Below are 24101 nucleotides of genomic sequence, written 5' to 3'. Positions count from 1 at the left end.
CACTTTTATTTCCCTACTGAATAGTTTTTTGTCTATTTAAAAGGAAAAGCTTGATCCAATAAAATCCCCATAGTTTATAGAGCTATAGGGTTTTTTGGATTGTAGGGTGTTATTGTCTGGTGATCACAAAACAATAACTAGTAAGAGCCACATCATTTGAAAGAGGGGAGTCTTTTAAATGAAGGCACCCTTGAGGTTATCACTCCACCATCCCTATACTCTATAGTCTATCCTATTTACTGTCACCATACTTCTCTCCAAACTCCTTTTCTTTCTCCATCATCCTATTCCTCCGTCCCCGATTATCATTTCCCCTTCACTACTTCCCTTCGCTACTTCTCTCCTCATTAGTCTGTATACATGAACAGACACCACACTCACCAGCCTACATAAACAGAAATAAACCTCACACCCACAAATGCTCCTAGCATGTCTTCTTTCTAACTCTGCTCCTTCTCGTGGCTGCTGGTGATATCTCGCCTAATCCTGGGCCCCACACAATCCCCATTATCTGCTCACGCTCCTCGCTGCACCCCAAATCTTTCCATCGATCCTGTACTTCCATTCCCACCAACCTTATCCACATATCTCCACTACCCTCTCTTCCCTTCTTCAGTGCACTATGGAACGCCAGATCTGTTTGTAACAAACTTACATCCATCCATGATCTATTTATTTCTAAATCCCTCAACCTCCTTGCCATTACAGAAACCTGGCTCACCTCCTCTGACACTACATCCCCTGCAGCTCTCTCCTATGTGGGACTCTCCCTCAGCCACACTCCCAGACCTGGAAATAGACAAGGTGGTGGAGTAGGCATTCTACTCTCTGTCATACCCTCTGAACCCTCTCTCTCATTCTCTTCCTTTGAAGTCCACACTATCCGTCTATTTTATCCTCTCCACCCTCGTGTTGCTGTCATTTATCGCCCCCAGGTCCAGTTCCCCAATTTTTTGACAACTTTGGCCCACTTATTTCCTATGCTTTGAGCTGCCTACACTCATACTAGGTGATTTCAACATTCCCATTGATAATCCCATTGTCTCTTCTGCCACTAAACTGCTTTCACTTACTTCCTCCTTTGGTCTCTCCCAATGGACCTCATCTCCCACCCACTGTGATGGGCACTTCCTTGACCCTGTCTTCTCCCGCTTCATCTTTAGTTTCTCCAATTTAGCCTGCCCACTCTCCGACCACAACCTTCTTTCCTTCAGCCTCACCTTACCTCATGCCCTTCCCCCTGCACCCAAATACACACGTACACAATGAAACCTAACTACTGAAACCTTTAGTGCGCTCAGTCCAATTACGTTATTATGCCCCAACATCTCCACGGCCCACACAGGCAGGAAATACTGGTGGGGGACTGGTAAGTTTGAATCATGTGTGTACTAAGAATGAGTTCAACTTAGCACTGAAGGGGATAAGCTTATTATAGACTTTTTTAATTGGCTCCTTATTTAGATTGACAGTGCTATGAATGGGTGATTTGACAATCTCTGGCAGCTATAATTATATATTGGCATAAAGTATTCCTCTAAATATGTTGTCACCACTAAAGCCACCTTTAAGATGAATAAAGGGAAGAGGCTGGTCGTAAGCTGAACTCTGCTTTTAGTCTCTTTCATAAGCTGACTGAGCAGCATTCCCTCATTCCCAGATAGTGATCAGAGATAGAGAGCGAGCACCTTACATTGTTTATGGATTCCTGCCTTTCTTCAAAGGCTACTTAAATGAATTGCTATTTATGTTACTGAGAGTTCTACGGTAGTTTGATTATGTTTATCAGCACTAGGAAATTACTTACTACATATTCATATAGTAATAGTAGAGCAGATTTATTTTCCTGGCATGTAATGACATTTTGGTCTAGGAGATGCTACCGTCTTGTATGATGTTTTGCTGTAGATTGACACTGACACTGTCCAATCTCCCTTCAAGTTGTCTTATTTGTCCTAATGGAATAATGGGTATGCAATCTGAGGCCGAGTAAATAGGGATACACATCTATGCAATTATCATGCAGATCACACAATTAACAACAATTTGTTCAGATATTGCAAGAGTGTGTACACCCATGATGATGTTTTATCATATCAACACATTGCATCTCTTGATTTGGTTTTCTAAATTTCCTAAAAATCACAATCAACGATGGAGGGGGCAAATGTGGAAGTGTGTACAAACTCACAACCAGCAGTGTAGATGGATATCTGAGTGTGTAGTCACAATCTTTGCAGTAGATGGTTATGAGAGATGAAGATCACAGATCTGAAGGTAAATTGTGTAGGTGTGTACGCATGAATTGGCATGCTCATCAGGGCTTTCAGTCATTACAAAAATTGCATCTTAAGTAAGATTCCCTCGGTGTGAATCCCAGCTTAACAATACCAAAGAAAAACATGCATAATACTATCTGCCAATCTGGTCTGTTAATCTAGGAAAATTATTCAAAGCCATCTCAGCTGTATGTATTATACCAGTTTCGAATGTGATTTCTTTGCTCTTAAGAAGTTCTTTTACAATAATTTAAAATATTGGTTTGTTTTTGTACTTGTCCACATTTGTCACAAGGTACCTAAAATTGATATTAGTGGCTTTCCAGTCACCACCTATTGGGCAATGGCTCTAGCTTAGCTAGGCATCTTGCTCTCAAACAAGCTAGCAACGTTGCTAGCTTATTTTCCTTACCCTACTCCATGGCAGCTCTTACAATGGGTTAATACCCTGATCAGCTAGTGTAGACAGGAACAATTTTGCCACACCCGGGTCCTATATAATGCAGCTCCTCCTCTTCCTTTGTGTATTTTCTTCCTGTCTCAGTGTGTGTCGGACAGGGTGGTGTAGTGTAGTGTAGTGTTTTTTTTATTTTATTTTATTCAAGGGAGATTACCTGAAAGGAGGTTTTTTGGCTTTCCTCTGCTGGCTGTTCTGTGTCAATTCAGTGGGGCAAGTGCCGGGACGAGTCCTTTCCTCACTTGTGTTTGGGAGACTGCCGGTGGATGTGCATGCTATAAACGCGCGCTTGCGCAGTGCGCTGCTGGCAGCCCTATAATTCGTTTACCTCACCTGTCAGGATGGTAACAGGTGAGGTAGTTAATCTGCTAAAAAGGGTCACTATGTTGATGTCAAAAGCAGGCACTATGTTGAGCAGCTGAAGCCCATATATGAGGCTCAGTATTTGCTTGGTGTTTGATGCTGCCTGGAATAGTGCACTATGGACCAGGACCCCGCCCCAAAAAAGCTGAAGCAGATATATTCATATATTCATAGTAGAATGGCTGCAAAGCCAGTGATGGCTGCTTAGTTAGTGTGTATAGCTCTAAGTGTATAGATACAAGTGTGAAACCAAAAAATTTAAACAGCATAATTCGGAGTTATACTGGATGAAACAGGAGAAGAACATTCTGCCTATTAACACAGCTTCACAGGGACAACAGTCAGTATTCACCTGAAATTCCATATTCTACCTCTGATGTTTTCAACTCACTCTGGCTACAAGCTACATGAGGATTGTTTTGGACTCTGATCTCATTTTCTTCTCATCTCATGAAAGTTTGTTCTATTTGTCCGTTTGTTTTCAATGCAAAATCCACTCTGTTTAATCAGACTGCTGTACTACTTGCTCAACCACTCCCTACCCATGCTACAGTTATTTCTGTCCCCTATCTCACCACTGTACTTCAATTCTATTTAAGCTTTGTCTCCCTTTACAAGCAGGAAGAAATTATACTGTCTTTCAACCAATCTCCTCTCTCATGAGTCTGCAAAATCTCAGCTACTCAATTACCTGCTCTTTATTACTCTCCATTCAACACTTCCACCCACTCCCCCACATGGCTCCCCACATCATTACTTTATACTATCCAGACATCCAGGAATACACTGCATTTGCTGCAGCTTAGCTCTGCACTACTTATCTGATTACACTGTACATTGCAATTAGGCAATTCCTTTAATTCCTCATTTTTGCTATTTGACTACTAGTCCCAATGCTTGCCAAAATATTTTTCTTTCTCTCTTTTCATGGCATTATCTTTAGGACTATATCATCCCTCACCCATCCTGCAACACACACCTCTGTTCACATTGCCCCTTCATTACTTCACTCACCTCTAGTGAACACTCATGAACTCTTTTGCTATTTAAATTCAATAACTTTTACAGCCTCACCCTGCCACCAGAAACTAAAAGGACACACATCTTACAATCATCTTTCCTACCTTTCTTCCTCCCTGCTTCTATTAGCTGGTGATATATCACCTAATCCAGGTCCCCCTCACTTCTCCCACACACATATATCTGAGGTTTGCCAGATTTCTGTAGTGTTCAAACACATCACCTGTCTCCCCTCTCTTTCAAAGTCCTTTAGATGTGCCCTTTGGAATGCACGCTCTGTTTGTAACAAACTTACCTCCGTACATGATCTCTTCCTCTCATACAACCTCAACCTTCTAGCAATAACAGAAACATGGCTCACGCATTCAGACACTGCCTCACCTGCAGCCCTTTCACATGGTGGTCTCCATTTCACCCACACCCCCAGACCAGGAGGCAAACAAGGAGGGCGGGTTGGACTACTTCTCTCCCCACAGTGCACATTCACAGTTCTACCAAGTATCCCTTCACTCACATTCACATCTTTTGAAGTACATGATTTTAACCCATTCTCTATGCGTGTTGCTGTCATCTATCGCCCCCCTGGTCCACACCAACAATTTCTTGAACACTTCTCTGCATGGCTCCCTCATTTCTTATCTACTGATATCCCCACCATCACCATGGGTGATTTTCAACATCCCTATTTCTAATCCACGTTCCAATGCTGCTTCCAAACTACTCTCTCTAACCTCCTCACTTGACCTCTCCCAGTGGATTGAATCTGCTACTCATCAGGATGGCCACTGTCTTGATCTTGTTTTCTCTAGACTATGCTCAGTTTCTAATTTCCTTAACACTCCTTTCCCCCTCTCGGATCATCACCTTATTAGCTACGCGCTCACCCCCAGTTCTTTACCCTCCCTAGTGTCAAACTCTTCCAAGCCTCCTCGTACCCGCAGGAATATCAATGCTATTGATTTTCAACAGTTTTCCACCTCTCTCCAACACCTTCTCTCCCCAATTTCTACATTCTCCTCCCCTGATCGGGCAGTACCCCATTTTCATCAAACCCTAGCAACTGCTCTGGATCAAGTGGCTCCAGCGACACTACATACTTCGCGTAGAATTCGTTGCCAACCATGGCACACTACAGTAACACGAACTCTACAAAAACTTTCTCGTAAAGCAGAACGTCACTGGCGTAAATCTTGTGCCTCTAATGATTTCATCACATATTCTGATATCTACCACTCCTACAGAAATGCTCTGGACACTGCTAAACAAGCATACTACCGATCTCTCATCTATGCTCAGGCTTCTAACCCCAAACGCCTCTTTAACACATTTAACTCTCTTCTGAATCCTCCCGCCCCAAATCCTCCAACTAACATCAGTGCACAGGATCTTGCTTCCTATTTCAAGGATAAAATAGATAAGATCAGGCTTGAAATGGTATCTCCCTTGACAAGCAATCTGCTCAATTCCTTTGTAGCACCCTCTGACACTCTCTCTTCATTTGATCCCACAAATGAAGAGGAAGTTTCTACTCTCTTCTCATCTTCCTACTCTACCTCCTGTCCTCTTGATCCCATTCCCTCACAAATGGGTATGTCCCTGTCTCCTGTGCTTATTCCCCCTCTAACTAAAATCTGTAATCTATCTCTTTCTACTGGTATTTTTCCATCTATATTCAAGCATGCAGTGATTACTCCCATTTTAAAAAAACAGAATTCTGACCCTAACTCTCTCATAAATTACCGCCCCATCTCCCAGCTCCAATGCCCCTCCAAGCTTCTCGAGAGAATTGCCTACACATGCCTCACACACTTTCCTACAGCAAACAACCTATTGGATTCTCTTCAGTCAGGCTTTCGCTCTCAACACTCCACAGAGACTGCGCTGACCAAAGTTGTCAATGATTTGATCACAGCAAAAAATAACCAATACTCTCTTCTAATTCCCCTGGATCTCTCTGCTGCATGACACTGTTGACCACTCTCTCCTCATACAAACGCTGCAATCCCTAGGTCTTTAAGGCACTGTCCTATCCTGGTTCTCATCCTACCTATCTAATCGCTCAGTGTTAATTTCCCACTTCTGCTCCGCTTCCTTTATCAGTTGGAGTTCCACAAGGCTCAGTCCTAAGTCCTCTGCTATTCTCTATCTACACCACTTCTCTTGGAAAACGAATAAGCGCCTTTGGATTTCAGTATCATCTCTATGCGGATGATACACAAATTTATCTATCCTCTCCTGATCTTTCACCATCTGTGTTGTCTCGCGTTACTGACTCTTTATGCCATTTCATCTTGGATGTCTTCTCGCCAACTCAAACTCAATCTTTCAAAAACTGAATTAATAATATTCCCACCCAAGAACAGAAGCTACCTGCCTGACATTTCTATTTCTGTCGATAACATGACTATAAATCCCACTCCGCAAGCTCGTTGCCTAAGTGTAATCCTTGATTCACAACTGTTGTTTATTCCCCACATCAACTCTATATCTAAATCATGTTACATACACCTAAAGAACATTTCCAGAATACGCACATATCTGACACAAGACACCGCAAAAACATTAATTCATGCACTCATCATCTCCCGCATCGACTATTGCAATTCCCTCCTTACTGGTCTTCCCAGTCAGACTTGAACCCCTACAATCTATTTTGCATGCAGCGGCTAGACTGATTTTCCTTACAAATCGATATTCCTCTGCTGAGCCACTCTGTCAGTCTCTACATTGGCTGCCTGTATTTCAACGAATCCAATATAAAATTCTTCTACTAACATACAAGGCCATCAACAAAATTGCACTGACATACATTTCCTCACTTGTCTCGAAATATCTCCCTACTCGACACCTCCGTTCTGCACAAGATCTACGTCTCTCCTCCACTCTCATCACATCCTCCCATTCTCGGTTACAGGATTTTTCCCGGGCTGCACCTACTTTGTGAAATCCCCTCCCTCGCACAGTAAGACTTTCCTCTAGTCTTCAAACCTTCAAGCGTTTACTGAAAACCCACCTCTTCAGACAAGGTTATGATATTCCTCAACCATCATCTTAATTTCCCTAGATTACCCTATTGCCATCCTCTACACTGCTAACGCAAGACAACAACCTTCTGACCAACATTGCAACACACACAGCCCACTCAGTACTTTTACCTTTGCAGTCCGGCTGGTCCATTGTGCAATATGATGTATCACATGCCCTTGTGTTTCTAACTCCCATTGTCCTATAGATTGTAAGCTTTCGAGCAGGGTTCTCTTACCTCTCTGTCTGTATGTATTACCCAGTATTGTCTTATTAATGTTTGTTCCCAATTGTAAAGCGCTACGGAATTTGCTGGCGCTATATAAATAAATGTTGATGATGGACACCCCAAGGTAAGCCCTTAGAAAGGGTTTTTTTGTGTACTCTCAGGATAGGTTACTTAGTTCCTTTTTTTCTATTGTTTACAGTACCTCTGTGGAGGTTGTGCAGGGAAAAAGAAAATGTAAAATTAAAAATCGTGCGTGTGTGTGCAGCTTGGCAGATTACCGAAGGATTGTACTGATCCGTTATGTGCGTCATGCACCCTGGAAGCAGTAGAGGAGCCTGGCCCCCCTGAACAATTCAAGCAGTTCTTTTCATTGATGGTTAAAACGATGCAGGAGTTTCAGGCCCCAGAACAGAGAGCAATAAGGGACAGGATCCTTAAAGCAGAAGATATGGAGGAAATGAGGCCAGGGCCGTCCTCTGAAACATTCAGTTCTGCTCAGGAATGGGACTCTGAGTCAGATAGTGAGGCTGAAGTAAAAGAGGATCCCAGGATGTTTAATTTGGATACTGTGAATGTTATAGGTAAGTATATTCGCAAGTCTTTAGGTATTGAGGAGCCAACTGCGCCAATCAAACCGCAGGATGCATTGTTTTCAGAGCACCAAGTAAAGTCTAGAGTGTTCCATATGCATAAGGTGATTAAAGACTTAATTGCTAAAGAATGTCAGGCCTTAGACAAGAGTCATCCTAATATGGGGAGACTAAGTTACATGTATCCTTTCCAGGATGAAGATGTGCTGAATTGGTGTTCGGTGCCTAAGGTGGATTCAGCCACAGCTGGCTTATCCTCAAGGACCACTCTCCCGTGGGATGATGGAGGTCCATTAAAAGATGCTATGGATAGGAGAATATGGATTTCCTTCAGGAAATTACACATCTCCTCAGGCATAACTCTAAAGTCTATGACAGCCATGGCTTCGATAGCTAGAGCCCTGAGGCTATGGTCCAGTACTCTACATAGACTTTGAGGATAAGATAAATAAATAGATTGTATCTTTTCAAATCCTTAGAGGTTATGCAGAAAAGCATTGATTTCTTGTGTGAAGCTTCGTTGGATACGATTGTTTTCTCTTCCAGGAGCATGACCTCGGCAGTTGTAGCAAGATGGGCGCTCTGGCTATGTCTGTGGGCGACAGATCATCAATCCAAAAGCCATCTGAGAACGTTTCCATATGAAGGCAGTTTCTTGTTTGGTGAAAAACTGGATAATCTACTGCAGAGGCTAGCAAGTGGCAATGCTAATCGGTTATCACAGGACAGAAAGGTGAGATGTTTTCTCTCATTCTCCAAAACAACACTTCAAGGAGGCCCGTACCTATAGGTCAGGGAGACAATATTCTAGACATCAGGAAAATATGACAAGATAGTCCTTTCGGCCCTTCAGACCAAAAAGGGGGAAACAAGGACAGCAAAAATCCCAATCACAGATCCAGGCTCCAGTGGGCAGCAAAAGTTTGGATTCAGACCACACAAGACAGATGGGTCCAGGAGATAGTCACCAAGCGCTATGCCATAGAATTCCATACCTACCCAGTAGGAAACAAATGTATTCAGTCTAGAAGTCATTCGTCCTTCTTTGAACAGCAAGCACTGGAAGAAAGCCTAAGAGGCCTGGTGAAAACAGAAGCTATCATACCAGTACCGTCAAGTCAGGAAAACATGGGGTTCTATTCCAGACTGTTCCTCGTTCGTAAACTATCAGGTGCCTTCAGGACAGTACTAGATTTGAGGGCACTCAACAGCTATGTGCGAGCAAAACATTTCCAGACGGAATCCATCAATTCAATTCTCAAAGCAGTAAAAACAGGAGATTTTCTGACGGCAATAGACTTAAAGGATGCATATTTCCATATCACGGACACATCCTAACCAACAGCAGTTTCTGAGATTTTGCATTCGGGGCGCATCTTCTAGTTCACTTGCGTCCCGTTTGGCCTTTCCACGTCTCCAAGAACGTTCACCAGGGTCCTTTATAGTTCTCATAGCTGCATTCAGGGAAAGAGGCGTGACTTGGTGGCCATATCTGGACGATATTCTAATTTTGGCAAAGTCAGAAAGAGCAGCCTTGGAGGTTACAGCCCAAGTAATCCAGTTTCTACAGCAGCACGGTTGGTTAGTCAATGTATCAAAAAGCCATCTGTCACCCTCACATTAGCTTGTGTTTCTAGGAGTGCAGATAAATACAAGAACAGACAAGGTATGCCTCTCTCAAGAAAGGACAGACAAAATCCAGTCCTTAGCGCACCAAGTTCAAATTCAACCTCATGTGTCGGCGCAAACATGTCTGCGCCTCCTAGGAATGTTTTCCTCAACAATAGGAAACAACCCGTGGGCAAGATGGCATATGAAAGATCTTCAAGCATACCTCTTTGCGCAATGGGATCGTACAGTTGGGACTCCAAAGTCAACCTCTCAAGACAGTCCTTACATTGGTGGCAGCTCCCAGGTCTGAGGAAACAAGGTGTGCCTCTCTCAGAGCCAGACTGGTGTGTCCTTACCACAGACGCCAGTTCATTAGGCTGGGGAGAGCACTTGGCGAGACGAAGAGAGATTTCTTCAGGGCAACATCTTGGAGATGAGCGGTCTGGCGTGCGATCCTGTACTTCCAGAACCAAGCATCTACGAGTGTTCTCCGACAAAAGGACTGTGGTAGCCTTTATAAACAAGCAAGGTGGTACCAAGAGCAGGGCAATATTGGCCGAAGTAACCGCATTAATGGAATGGGCAGAGGCGAACCTGAAATCTCTCAGCCCTTCACGTAGCAGGCAAAGACAACGTAGTGGCGAACTACCTAAGCAGACACCAAGTCCATCCAGGAGAGTGGGAGCTGCACAAGGTTTTTCAACTTATACAACGCAGATTTGGAATGCCAGAGATAGACCTGACGGCCACGGGGCGCAATACCAAGGTACCCCTCTTCTACTCCCGTCACAGAGACAACAGGGCCCCAGGGATAGATACCCCAGCTTGAAGTTCCACTGCATTGACAGGGCATGTGTTTCTTCATTTTCCACTCATCACCTCCACCTTCTCTTTCCTTATTGTCCTGAGCACCTGAGGGATAACAGTCCTCCCGATGTGGCCATGGCGCCCTTGGTTCACTGTAGCACGGAGAATGTTGCTGGAACATCCATGGCCATTGCCGGTCAGGCCAGTCCTCATACATCAGGGTCCAGTTCTACATCCAAATCCAGACTCCCTTGGTTTGATGGCATGGAGACTGAGCAGCGATTACTGAAATCCAAAAGGTGATGAAGAGGAATTCTTTTTCCTGGCCTGAATTAGGATGTCTATGATTTATTACAGAATTTGGCAAAAAAAATAATTTGTTGGTCAGAGGACATGGCGAAGGATCCCATGTCTGCCAGTTTCTCAAAGATGGGTTTGTTAAAGGACTAGCGCCCTCTACATTAAAGGTGCAAGTATCTGCTCTTAGCATCCTTCTTGATATTAAGCCGTTATCAGAGTCTCGTCTTCCAGTTTTTTCAAGTACTGAAGAGGTTACGACCAAGACTAAAACCATTCCTAGTCCCTTGCGACCTTAATATTGTCTTGGACGCTTTAACAGCTTGTCCCTTTGAACCATTGCAGGACATATCGCTCAGGTGCTTTGAAGGTGCTCTTTTGGTGACAGTCACTTTGGCTCGTCAAATAGGGTACATACATGCATTATAGATTAAAGAACCCTTTCTGAATATCTATGAAGATAAATTGACTTTAAAGGAAGAATTCAGATAATCTACCCAAGGTTGTATCTTCTTTCCACATCAATCAAGAATTGATTCTGCCATCTCTCTACCCTCATGCCAATAGTGACAAAACACGTCTCCATACTCTAGATGTGGTGAGAGCTATATCTACTTACATTGTCAAGACGGAAAATCTTAGGAAGACAAAGCAACTATTTGTACTTCCTGAAGGTCCGCGCAAGGGACATGCCCCATCCAAGCCCACATTGGCGAAGTGGATCAGAGAAGTGATTGCACAGGACTACAGGGGGAAAGGGCATGAAGTAGAGGATACTGAAGGCACATTCAACTAGGGCGGTAGCAACCTCCTGGGTACATAGAACCCATGCATCACCAACCGACATCTGTAAGGCAGCTGGATGGTCGCCGATGCACACTTTTTCTAAGCATTATCTTCTTGACGTTTCAGTTTCCAAAGAGACAGTTTGGGAGAAAGATTCTCCAACAAGCGCTGTAAATACATTTTTCTATTTAACTGTATTAAGGTGTTGATTTGTTTGTTGCCCTCCCCGCTATTGTACTGCTTTGGTATATCCCATTGTAAAGGCTGCCATGTAGTAGGGAAAGGAAAGTTGAGCATTATACTCGCCGTTAATTTCTTTTCCTTGAGATACGCCGTGGCAGCCCTATATTTTCCCACCCCTGTTCTGATAGTTATGTTATAGGACGGCTTGGGAAGTTACAAAAGACACTAAAGGAAGAAGAGGAGCTGCCTTACATAAGAACCAGGTAGGGCAAAATTCTTCCCGTCTACACTAGCTGATCAGGGTATTAACTCATTGTAAGGACTGCCATGGAGTATCTCAAGGAAAAGAAATTAACAGTGAGTATAATGCTCAATTTTTATAATTGTGTTGCAGAAAGCAGTAGTACGCTATACATTGGCAATATTATTTGTGTCATTCTATTCCTAGCCTTTATTAGAAGCCCAGCTACAAACTTGATTTAATACAGGCATTGCCAAGTGGCACTTCATTCTTACATATGCCATTTAGATTACAAACGAGTAGCGTTGCTCCCTACATGAAGGCTTTGTGATGTCCTTGTCCGCCACAAAAATATATAAATATACATACACTTGAAAATGGAACTAAACCAATAGAAAAAATAAGAAACTCTCTCACCAAAACTAATGCAGTGCTTATGAAAAATGGTGTGGCTTCCACAGGTGAAATGTGCCATTGACCTCCGGCAGCAAAAGGGTTAAAAATGTCAGTTTATGTGTACATCACTAGCTGTAGTGTTTCTAATATTGTAGCGCTAGGGAATATGACTGGTGCTTTATAGATAAAATGTAATAAGAGATATTATTACAAAATTGACACAAATCTACATTGCACTAATACCTATTTTCTATTTTTTTTTTGTCATCCTCTCCCATAATCCATACATTTCGTCCACAGCAGTGATAAAGAGGTGTTAAACCAACCTAGAAACATTGAAATATCCTACATGAAGGGTGCAGGACTAGAATCTGCCCCACAATATAAACTTATTAAAGATATATCATTCTAGCATTACATAAATAACACTTATGTATTTAATACAATTAATATACTCACATTTTATTGATATAGTAAATATCTTCAGCAACACAATGTTTTACTTAGTTTGTAATACATTAATAAAAACCTAACTTACATATGAATGATAGATTTGTACATTATATATAATGTATTAACGAATACTGACAATAGCAAAGAGTATTTTCAAATTGTTTGTACTTTATTTTTTACTTTTAAATCTTCATTTTGTTGTGTTTATTTTTCCCACCTTTACATCATTTTAGCTATAGTTTTTTTTTTTTAACTATCCACATTACAGGAAGAGATATTTGTTCCTGGTGCACAAGATGATCAAAGAAATGTAACCACCTGAATTTAAATTTATGCAGTTGTAAGTTGATAACTGTAATCTAATTACATACATTTAAGTATATCATCACTTACTATATGTATAGTTAAGTCATTACAAATGGATAGATCAGTAAAATATCCTTATTATTTGGCAATGTTTAACATTAACAGGACCCAGACCTAAATCACAGGCTTCCTTTAATAAACTGCATATGGCATGTTTGTGTGGAATAGCATACAATGTTTGGAATGTGTAAGACGACCAGTACAATTAATGGCACCAGCCAATCTTTTCCTGGGATACCCTCTGCCTCATTCACAGTAAGTGGTCCTACCTCTACCGTCTGGACCCTTACACATACCGCCATCTCACAGAATCCTAAGAACTACTGTGTAGCTCTCATCTTACCCAAGTATCCTGCAAGGTTTCCAATTACAAACAATGGTCTTGTATTCTCTGCAGAAATTGTTTTTTGGCTGTAATAACTGCCAACAAGAGCATTACTTCATTGCCAAATGCAGGTCAGCTTAACTTGTTTCAGTTGGTACTGATTTATACATGTGTGAATGACACTGGGAACCTTCTGTTCCCAGTGTTATTTATAGTGGAACGTTTTAGTGTATTGCATTTATCAATTAAAAAAAATAAAATAAAAAGCATTCATTCCTAATGCATCATTTTTATTTATATACTTACAAATGTGCCTGCAATCCTTGTAGTTCAAATAAAAGTATTTGTATAAAATGGTCAGGGCATTAGAGGATAACACCAGTTGGCTCTTATACAACTGCCCATTTGAAGTTCTCCCATTTCTCTCTCCATAATGGAGGAAAACACTCTAGCTTATATACCTTTTTCTAATAAGCAGAACAAGTGCACGTTTAAGAGGGCTCACACAATCTCCCAAAAGCAGCACACAGAAATATTCCTGCACTGACACTACCCCAGTGATACAGCCAACATGACCAAATAGCTAAAAGTAATCTAAGTAATCATAATATAGCCATTTTATTGTGTATAATGCTGCTAAAATATCTGCACTTCAGTGAATAAACGAAACCATTGGTCTATCAGACAGCTGTTTAATAGATTTTGCTTTTTCAGCTTATAATAAAATGTGTAGCAGCAATGAGTTCCATAGGACTACAGGTATTGCTTGCTCTAGCCATCTTCATGGATTTTATCCTGGTTTAGTAAAAAGGCTTAAAGGGCTTATTAGATGCAGTGTAAAATATATAATGTTACCCTGAGATCTCACTGCAGCTCTGCTAAAGTAGCTCCGCACACACAGGTTCTCTGTCCACCTCCTTCTGTAGGGGCTTTGTTTATTTGTATTCTAAAAATTATGGGCGTTTTTGTCCCCAACAGGTGGTTTTAGGTCCAGTTGTGTTTAACTTGCATGAATCAAGCCCAGATATTGTGGGGCTATGCCTGTGCTCTCTGTGGCTATACATTTTGACAAGATAAACCCTCTCCCCCCCCCCCCCCCCCCCCCAAAAAAAAAACTACTATAGCACACTTATATAAGGCGAACCTCTACTTTAGAGTGACTGATTTAATGTTCACAGAAGTCAGACAACTTCACATATGAAATTATTTTGTATTAGGGGTATGACGGGCAGATAAATATACTCCAAAATACACTGGCGGGTGCCATAAGGCAAAACATTAGAGCTGAACCATAAAGATAGGGGGTCATGAGTAGACCACGTCCAATGTCATGATTCAGTTTTTCATATCAATATGATCAACTACCACACTTACCTGAAGGAGCATTTTAATAAAGCTGCTTGTAAACTGTGGCTTTAGCCAAGCTACCTTAATTACCATGTTCCACCATTTCCAATGTGCTGCTTATTGTTTGATGTGACTTATTGATGCAATTATAGCAATGTACCTTAGCCTTACCTATTACCCTCCCTTTCTACTTTTCTGTACCTTACTTTACCTATAAACTAATAAAAAAGTATTTAGTCAATTTTTTTTTTTTTTACTACAAACTAGGATGACAATTACCATAAATGTTGCAATGATGCACACTCATCTCTAAAAAGGCAGTTCACATTAAAGGGTTACAGGGGACACAAAGAAAATTCATCTTTAAGGTTTGGATTGTGTTTAAAGAAAGCAATGCACCGCAAGTGGTTCATACCAAACTTCATTTAGGAAAAGAAATCTGTACAGTGTCTGTAAAACTAAACAGTCCTTCTGAAACAAGTATTAAAAAAACAAATATAAAACATCTGACTGAAGTTTGTAATGCCCAAATAGAATGTGTTTCGATGCAAGATACAATAAACATTCAACATGTGTTGTGTGGCAAGTATACAAAAGAAAGTGGTACAGGTGTTCAAATACAAAAATATATAAAATACTACCAAACAAACATGTGAATTTCAGTATGACGGAACGGGCTAGTCATAAAAAGAAAAAATTAAAATAAAAAGTACAACTTCCTTAAAACTGCACCCCACATCCTTTGTCTGTGGAACAGCCTTCAGGCATGAGCAAGGGAAGGGGGGGGATCATCTTCCTGAGACATTCACAGAGTTTCTGAAAAAAGAAACTGAAACTTAATCTGAGGCATTAATATAGGAGGGAGAAGAAAAAGAAAGTGCCCTAATGTAACGGTCCTAAATGCTTGGAAGTTATACCTGTCGTCTACTCAGTGCAGGTCATATTTTGAGCTAAAGACAGACATGAGGCACTTTGTACCTTACACGTCTGATGTCACAACCCAATGAATGGATCTTTTTAATACGGTCTCATCCCACAAAATGACCACCAGCACTGTGTATAAACAGCTACACTATAAACTCTGGTTTCAGGTTCCACCTTATTAAGCATAAAAGGAGACACATCCTTTGATTATAAAAAAAATTTATTCAAAGTCAACGTTTGCATCCAAACAAATTAAATCCTACAGTAACAATGTCCACTGTACTCTGCTCACTAAAAAATTTTTTAAGATCAACTTGCTTGTACAAAATTTTGTACAAGAGCTAAACACAAAAACATAACTAACACTTTCTTCCACAAATTCCTCTAGACAAAGCAAGCTTTGCTAGTACAATCCACGCCATCCAGCTGTACTCATGCTATCGTGCTGCCCAAAGTAGCCCCCACTGTTTCCAGAATTGCCCCTTCCTGTAAAGAGAAGTATATTTGATAAAGCTTTTATAAAAACATGGTCAAAAATTTGGGTTTTTCTAAAGTATTCTTTACAATTGTAAGAATATGCAACACATCCAAACACCCTTCTATTATTCTCAAAACATTAGAAGATTACAAGACTTCAAAGCCATGAAAGAATTAATGAAGTCACATAATGGTTTACAAACAAATTTGTGCAATAACAAAGACTCTAAGTTCAGTTGACCTGTCAAAGTATTACAAGCAGTGTAACACATTGCTGCTAAAATTGCAATTTCTTTGTTACAGTCCATGAATAAGCATAGAATATAACAAAAAAAATTATGACTTTATAGTAACAAGTTTTCAATATTACTATACATCTCTACACAGCATCAGTTTTTTGGTTGCTCTTTAAAGGACTACAAAATCCTGAAATACAAGTTGCTTAATACAGTGGTCCCATGAACATTCAAATATATGCAAGAGATTAAAATTGAAAACTCTGACAGAACACTTGACATTTGACACTTTACAGTTGCTCTGCAGATAAGTGCAAGCCATTAGTCACTTCCAGCTTGACCAGGTCTTTATAAACAGGAAGTTTAAGGTTGTATATTTGAGCAATAAGAAGCTCTTGCACAATAGCAGTTGTATTTAAGGTTTAGAGTCCCTTTAAGATCATGTTTTTGCTAACAGGAGACTGGACATAAGCCATTAATGAGACACTCCATACATACCATATCCACCAAGACCATCTGGATTTGCGTAACATCCACTATAGTTGCCAGTCATGCCCATTCTGCCTACAGCACCATATCCTGCTCCATCTGGGAAGAATAAAGATAATTTAAAGATACAGACTACATAAATATCAATGCCTTTTTGTGTATAATTAAACTAATGTACACATTTTAACTTAACAGTTTTAGTGTATGTACCTAATGCCTCTCTGCCATAACATCCCATCCCTGTGCCCATTCCTGTGCCCATTCCAGCACCACCACCAGCTGTGGAATTGAGGAATAACTCAATATATCGATGCTCTGAAAAAGAAAACATATTTTAGGAGTCAGTGGAGCAAAATATTAAGACCATGAGGGAACAAAACTAAGCATATTTAATCAAAGACCACTTCAAGGAAGATGGACCTTGAATGTATTGTTCACTATATGGAGTGCAATATACATATATATTAATATATAAAGTCCACATACGCATATTATTTTTATCTTTAGACATGGCTGCTACTGCGTCTTCATGTGTTGCAAATTCCACATCAGCTTCTCCAGTGGCCCTTCCATCTGCACCAATGTCGATGTGAACTCTGATCGGAGTAAGTGGAGAAAAGAACTACAGGAACAAACAAAACAAATACAAGTTCAATCAACAAATTCTAAGCCAACTGCTTAACAATCATTTCTTCTTATTATTATGCTTTAATGTTAGAGTATGGCCACCTCAGAGTTAAAATACTCTATATAAAAAGAAACCAGGTAAAAGAAATACACACACATATAATAAAAAATATATAATCTAAAGATCCTTACATTGGCAATATCGCTTTCTGTTGCACGGAAAGGTAATCCACGCATATGAACAAAGTGCCCACTGTGAAATCCTGTGCTTGCATCGCCAGCTCCAGGGTAACCTTGTGGAAGACCTAAGTATTAAAACAAAAAAGGTTACATTTTTCATTTGGTCATTAAAAGACTACAAAATGTATACTGTATTTGCATGCACATAATACTGAGTGCTTACATTCCTCTTTACTGGCAGAACACTGCATATGTGCAGTCATGAGTATAAAGGTGGCTTTCATACAGCTAATGATCTAATATGATCAAATTGCTACACATTACTTATACAACTAAAGAATTGGTTTATTAAAAAAAAAAAAAATACCTCTGCCTTCTCGAAGTCGTTCATCAAAGCCATCTGCACCATAGCCATAGTTGTTATAACCACTGTACTCATCAAATCCACCATACCCTAGAAGAAAATTGCAAAATTATGGGTAACAAACAAAACAAGCATTAAAAAAGGTGTGACAATCAAAAAGTACAATACTGGCAAGAGCAAACCCAATAGGGAGAGCCTATAATCTTTCCTACTTAACAGGCTAGGTTAAAGCCATTAAAAACAAACATGGGAGAAGCTAAGTGTATTGAAAATATTTTTGTTTTCAAGCAGATTAGATACAGAAATCTGAGTAGCAAAATTAAACACAGCCAGCCACAAGTTTTTTTTTTTTATACTAATACTTACCACCCCCATAACCACCTCCGCCGCCGCCACGCATTCGGTCATAAACGTTGCCACGGCCAGCACCATAATAAGCAGCAGCAGCAGCCGCCGCACCACCACCACCACCACCGCCACGACCTCCCATTGGCCTGTCATATGGGCCTGGACGCTGCCCTCCCATCATTCTTCGGGGTGGATCATAAGATGATCGGATTTCACCTCTGCTACTTTTAAATATTTCAATGTATCTATACAGGAGTTTTAAAAGTTAAATGTCAGTATGGATGTAACAAAAAAAAAACATCAAAACCTAACATAAAATAGTGGCTCCATTCAATATATAAGCAGAAAAGGTAATTGTACAATCAAGTTTGAAAAGCTTAGAAAATGGAAAGGCGATTCTCAAAGAAAGCATTTGAAGAGAAATTAGTAGATACCACTTTGCATTGTTTTAATGACCGCAAATAAAGGGAAATAAAAAAAAAAATTTAAAAAAATTATTTATAAAATCAGAACCCCCCCACCACCATGGAGCCCAAACATATGAAAACAAAAAAAAATAAAACAAAAAAACAATAACAAAACAGAAATATAACCATCCCGTTCTGTCCATCCCCACCTGTGCCCTATTCTTTCTTTGTGTTTCCCCAGAGCATTTTCTGCTATCTCCTTTGAAGCAAACTGCACGAAGGCCTCCCCTGTGCTTCTCCCCTGGTAGTCCATCGTCAATGTTATCCCATTTGGCACGATTCTCAACCCTTTAACCCAAGGACAAATAACCCCATCAAGGGGAACAGTGTTAAACGCTGAAACAAACCCATCTCAACAATACTAACAAATATAAAGATCCCAATAGCCTAACAGCAGCTCAAATAATTATTCTAGATGTAACCCGCCACCCCGCAATGTTAGACTACGCACACAAAAAGAACTTTAACTGTACACCAAATACTATAGTTTACGTTAAATTACATCTAACAATGGATATTGACATATGAAGAGCTGTGTTGATCTATGTCCTAAATTTGTAAACAGACTTTTGAGGCTTAGCTTTAAGAACAATTTTGGAACTCAAATCACCTGAGAAAAACTGCACAATCTCTTCTTTGCTGCAGCCAAAAGGGAGTCCACGGAGTCTGACAGTTCCATCAGTTGCAGAGTCTGAATCGCCAGAATTGTTGTGTTTTAAAACCCATTCCATTTCTGTATTGTTTGACTTGAAAACTGCAACAGCACGAGAGGTTGTTAAACCACTTTTTGCTAAGAGCAACATCCTGATGAATTTTAGCAATAAAGCAACTCACTGACATAGTAAAAGAAAATTATTGGTGAGAAATCATTACCTTCAATGTACCTATGTCCCATATATTTGCGGTCTTTCTCCAATGCCTTCTTAAGATCATCTTCTGTATCCAGTACAATGAAGGCTTCCCCACTAGGACGACCTTCCTTAGACATTGTGAAATGAATGCCCCCAACTCCATCAGCAATAGAGCAATCTACAAATTTAAAAGTGTCAATATTTTTTAAGGTGTCATTTCTTTAAATATTAGGTATCTTAAAGCCTTCTAGCTAGTGACCCAGTGGCTGCTACATTTATTAATTTTGTTTAGAAGTTAAAATGGAGCAGAGACTGAGGACCAATCAAGCCACAAGCGCATTTCTTTATATACAATTACAGTTTCTGCAACATTTCTGACTGGTTTAAGGGGAAGAGGAAAATAAATAAAAATTAGACTGCATTTTATCCATGTGAAATAACTATATTAAAAACACAATATGGTCTCACCTGAGAAAAACTCCAAAACCTCCTCCCGTGTGCAGGACCATGGCAAGCCACGGACTCTCACAATGCATTCGTCTGACATAGTTTCTTAAAGCTAAAAAGAAAAAAAAGTATGTATATTTTCCTCATTCAAGTAGTTACATTCAAAATAAAACATTATAAACTCACTTTTACATTTAAGTAATTTACAACAAAGCAGTAAGAATGTGTAAACACCTAGATGCAGACTCACAAGGACCACTACTGCACCAATCATTTCAAAACACCAATAAACAGATTGTAGACTCATGTAAGCCTGTAGACTCATGTAAGCCTGGTCCTTACCCAGAGGGGATTCAAGAACATAGCTGATACGGGAGCATAACATGAAAGTGTATAAGGTTCTGCCCTAGAGACCTTCATATATGAAAGAGCATAACTACCACAGTAACTAGGATTTAAGTTCCCCACAAATAATGAATAGGTATTATTCCTAGTCTAAGCACTTCCGGGAAAATTAATGATTACTCAACTCCCCTGTGCATGGCCCAGCCAGACAGGTTGAATAGTACACACAATTATCGTGGCTGTTGCTAGTCACTAATTAACTGTAAGGTATACATGAGGGCTGAACATTCGTGAAAATACTTATATAAAACCACATTTATATAACTGTAAACCGCACTTCAGTAACCGTAGCATCAGTGTGATGGGGGCGAATATATGTGTGTTACATATACACAGACATACACCTCAGCACACACAGGCCGGCGGTAGTCTACAAGCATAGCTAGCAACAGGAATACAAAGGACTGAAAAAAAAATATTTAAAAAAAATAGGGATATCCCATGTTACAGCCGGTACAGCCGTGGCCTTCCCGTGCATGGCGCAGTAACCACACGCCGGTACACCCCTCCCAGCGCACTGCGATGCCGCTAGCCGAACCTCGCTGGGCATTGTATTGAGCGAGGTCACAAAATGGCGGCAGTGGCCTGTTAGCCGGCGCGGCGGCTGTAAACTCAATATCGGGACTTGACTCGCACCCTAATTCAAAGAGGGAAACTCCTGAAAATAAGCGTTCGGAGACCACCCGGGACAGAGCCTAAGGAAACGCCGGTGTTCAGCCCAGGTCTTTCCTTCCTGTTGCCACTTACCTGGCGTGCTGGTAGACGCGCTGTATGAGGGACAGGCCGAGCGACAGACACTCCTTTCATACACACACTCGTGGGGCGAGACGTGCTGCGTGCTGACGTCACAACCGTGTTTAGCCTCAAGAGCGGGAACTCCAGAGAGGAAGTGACGTTTCAGTAAACGGTCGTAGCTCGTTACACAAAAGAGTCGTTGCTTCCTGTCTCCGCCACAGGAGCCATGATAGTGGAGTTTACTGTATAAACATAACACTTTGGTCTCTGTGGCAACAGATAGTACCATATGATCGTACCATAGCCATTTTTTGGTACATGTTTTAATAAGAGTTACTGATTACACATAACAATATAATCTTAGAGAAGTATATAGAGAAGCAATAGAGTATGACTTTTGTTATTACAAGTGGCATGTGCATGTCGTTGATACACGTGATTTAACCAGCGAAGACAAAAGTGACACAGTATAATGTTTTTTTTTTATATATGGTATACTTTATATAATATGCAAATCTAGGTTTACCACGGTAGCCATCTAAAACCAGAAAAGTGAAATATACTAAGGTGTATTAATGCAAAATGGATAACATCGCCTGAAGTAATTTTAATAAACCTTTGCACACTCTCTAGCCATACAAACATAAATCACTTTATCAGTCCACATTAATGTCAATTTATATACAAACTGATAAGTGCCAAAACTTCAATTTCTACCAGGACTCTCCATGATTATTTTGTTTGCCTATAAGAATCCTAAACTGCTTGTTTAGTATACCAAGGGTGCATTGTTGTTGAATGTAGATATCTGTGCATCCATAATCAGGTTTTGCACTATTTACATGTGTGGTAGAATTATTTATTAGCTGATAATAACTAAGAATTTGGAATCCTAGGACAATGTATTCAAACAGTGATATTAGCCATTTACTCATACTAGCATGCAAGGTCCATTCAGCTCAATGTGCAAACAATGGATTAAATCCCTCCTTGCTAAAGGTGTAAGAAATTCCCTGTCCTCCCTCATTTTTATATACCTTTCTTCCTGTCCTTGCATCAGGACTCAAGATATCAAAACAAGACTTTCCAACCAGTGACTCAGCTTCTTTTCCTCTGGTTGAAGTCCCCCCCAAACATGAGGCTGATTTATAACAGTCCCCTGTGGAAGTCCTGTGCCCATGTGTAAAAAATACCAAATTTTTGCACCAGCTCTAAATTGGTGAGGATCATGTATTCTATTTTCCATGGGAAGCATTTCTGGGTGCAAAGTAATGTAAATTAATGTTAAAAAAAAGCTTCAAACACACAGAAGTGCCACATGTAATGAAGACAGCTACAATGTCCTCTCACTGTCTTTATTAATGTAAGCCATAAATGAGTTGTTTTGGACAAAAGTGGAAGGACTTTTGTCGATAACACCTTTGCACAATGTATCTGTTCAGATTTTTTCAGCCTCTTAGGTGTACTTTTAGTTTGGCGATGAACACACCTTTATGTGAACAATGCAAACTATCTTTGCGCGCTAGTGCAAAAGCAAGACGTTTTGTGTGCATACCTAGTGTGTCATAAATGACGTCCTGTGCATGCTAGACTACAGTAAATAACTGTTCAACTGAGATGCCATCTCTGCCATTTATGTGTCTCGGGGCTCTATATACCTGCAAGCACTCTCCTGTTTCTTGTCAGTTTCTGGAGCTCAAGGGGTGAGCATATTTTTAAAAAGTGCATTATTATTATTACTTTGGAGAGAATGAAAGCTATGAATAATATACTATGAGTAAAATACTTTGCATTGTATTTCTATGAACATGGTGACTGCTTAATAGGTACTGTGCCAAAACTGTATTTTACATTACACACATAAACATGTTATAAATAACCCACAAAAAACTCTGAGGGTTGTATGTTAATTATTTGAGTCATTAACTAGTCTATTTAGGAACAGTATAGTAATACCAAGTATAGAATAATATCTTGAATAGCCTCTATTCTCCTAATTCAGTATATTAAAATGGGGATAGTAGAATATCCGGCTTCTATTGTTTTTCATTTAGGTCACTATCTCTCAAGATGCTTTTTATTTTATGTTCACTTTTTATATATGCGTTAATCATTTACAATCTTTACAGTTGTGTGCCGTTTTGCTCAAAGAAATATTCATGCCATGTCAAGGTATTGCCGACGTGGTTAACTGGGCTTCATCTGATTATGCAGATGCGGTTTCGATTCATAGCTATGACTATTTTGTATTTGGAGTCCTGTGGGCCTTTATAGATTGTCTACCTCTGGACTATATGTATGAAATATGTTGTCCCCGTGATGGCAAGACAAAAACACTTTATTGTGTGTCTGCATTCCATTACGAGCAGAGCAGCTTCTTCTGGCCATAAGTGACACATATGAACAGCATGGTGGGATTTTATGTTTTTGCAATAAGGGTATTTAAATGTTCACTGGCCTGGGTGTTATGGAGATTGCATTGAGGAAAAGGCACACACCCTGAAATGTTTGCTGCAGTCATTGCAATTGTTCTAACCTGTTTGGTAAATAGATTACAATTCTTATGAATGGAAACTCATTATGTTTGCTGTCTTTTGTTTTCTCTGTAGTCCTGTAGTTTAGAAAAGGTGAAACTACCCTGCTCTACTGCAATAACAATGAATTGGGGCCTTACTGTGTCAAAATCTAACCTTGGCATGATCTACTGCATCAAATAAGCTTTTGAACAGTTCTACAGCCCCTTGGTCTCAGGAATATGTGTACAAGAGCTTTACCAC

General features: G+C 40.2%; 2 protein-coding genes across 6 annotated transcripts in view; one reads left to right on the top strand and one right to left on the bottom strand.

Moving 5' to 3' along the window:
• The window catches only part of RUFY2 (RUN and FYVE domain containing 2), a 43872-nt gene extending 29357 nt beyond the window's left edge, over positions 1-14515 (top strand). Inside the window, exon 14 of one of the 2 annotated variants that reach the window (XM_075216467.1) lies at positions 12584-14515. In XM_075216467.1, coding sequence (XP_075072568.1) covers positions 12584-12695 — 112 coding nt within the window. In that variant the 3' untranslated portion in view covers positions 12696-14515. Of the gene's footprint in view, positions 1-8508; positions 10379-12583 lie in introns of those variants that run through there. The other variant, XM_075216466.1, reaches the window with a different exon arrangement.
• A 621-nt stretch (positions 14516-15136) lies between these two features.
• Positions 15137-21464, bottom strand: HNRNPH3 (heterogeneous nuclear ribonucleoprotein H3). 4 transcript variants are annotated; one of them, XM_075216464.1, is made up of 12 exons: positions 21337-21464; positions 20206-20296; positions 19760-19915; positions 19497-19640; positions 19036-19174; positions 18438-18664; positions 18075-18161; positions 17720-17832; positions 17387-17522; positions 17111-17215; positions 16910-16999; positions 15137-15590 (listed from the first exon to the last, which is right to left on the bottom strand). In XM_075216464.1, the coding sequence occupies exons 2-12, from the start codon at positions 20282-20284 to the stop codon at positions 15580-15582; spliced, it is 1287 nt and encodes a 428-aa protein (XP_075072565.1). In that variant the 5' UTR covers positions 20285-20296; positions 21337-21464; the 3' UTR covers positions 15137-15579. The 4 variants fall into 4 exon arrangements, with proteins under 4 accessions (XP_075072565.1, XP_075072563.1, XP_075072564.1 ...); XM_075216462.1 differs by lacking the exon at positions 15137-15590 and adding an exon at positions 15901-16184; XM_075216463.1 differs by lacking the exons at positions 15137-15590; positions 21337-21464 and adding exons at positions 15901-16184; positions 21226-21329.
• Between the last annotated feature and the right edge of the window lie 2637 nt (positions 21465-24101).

Source organism: Mixophyes fleayi, chromosome 6 (genome assembly GCF_038048845.1).
Source record: "Mixophyes fleayi isolate aMixFle1 chromosome 6, aMixFle1.hap1, whole genome shotgun sequence".
Classification (NCBI taxonomy): domain Eukaryota; kingdom Metazoa; phylum Chordata; class Amphibia; order Anura; family Limnodynastidae; genus Mixophyes; species Mixophyes fleayi.
This window is presented reverse-complemented; position numbering and strand designations above follow the sequence as displayed.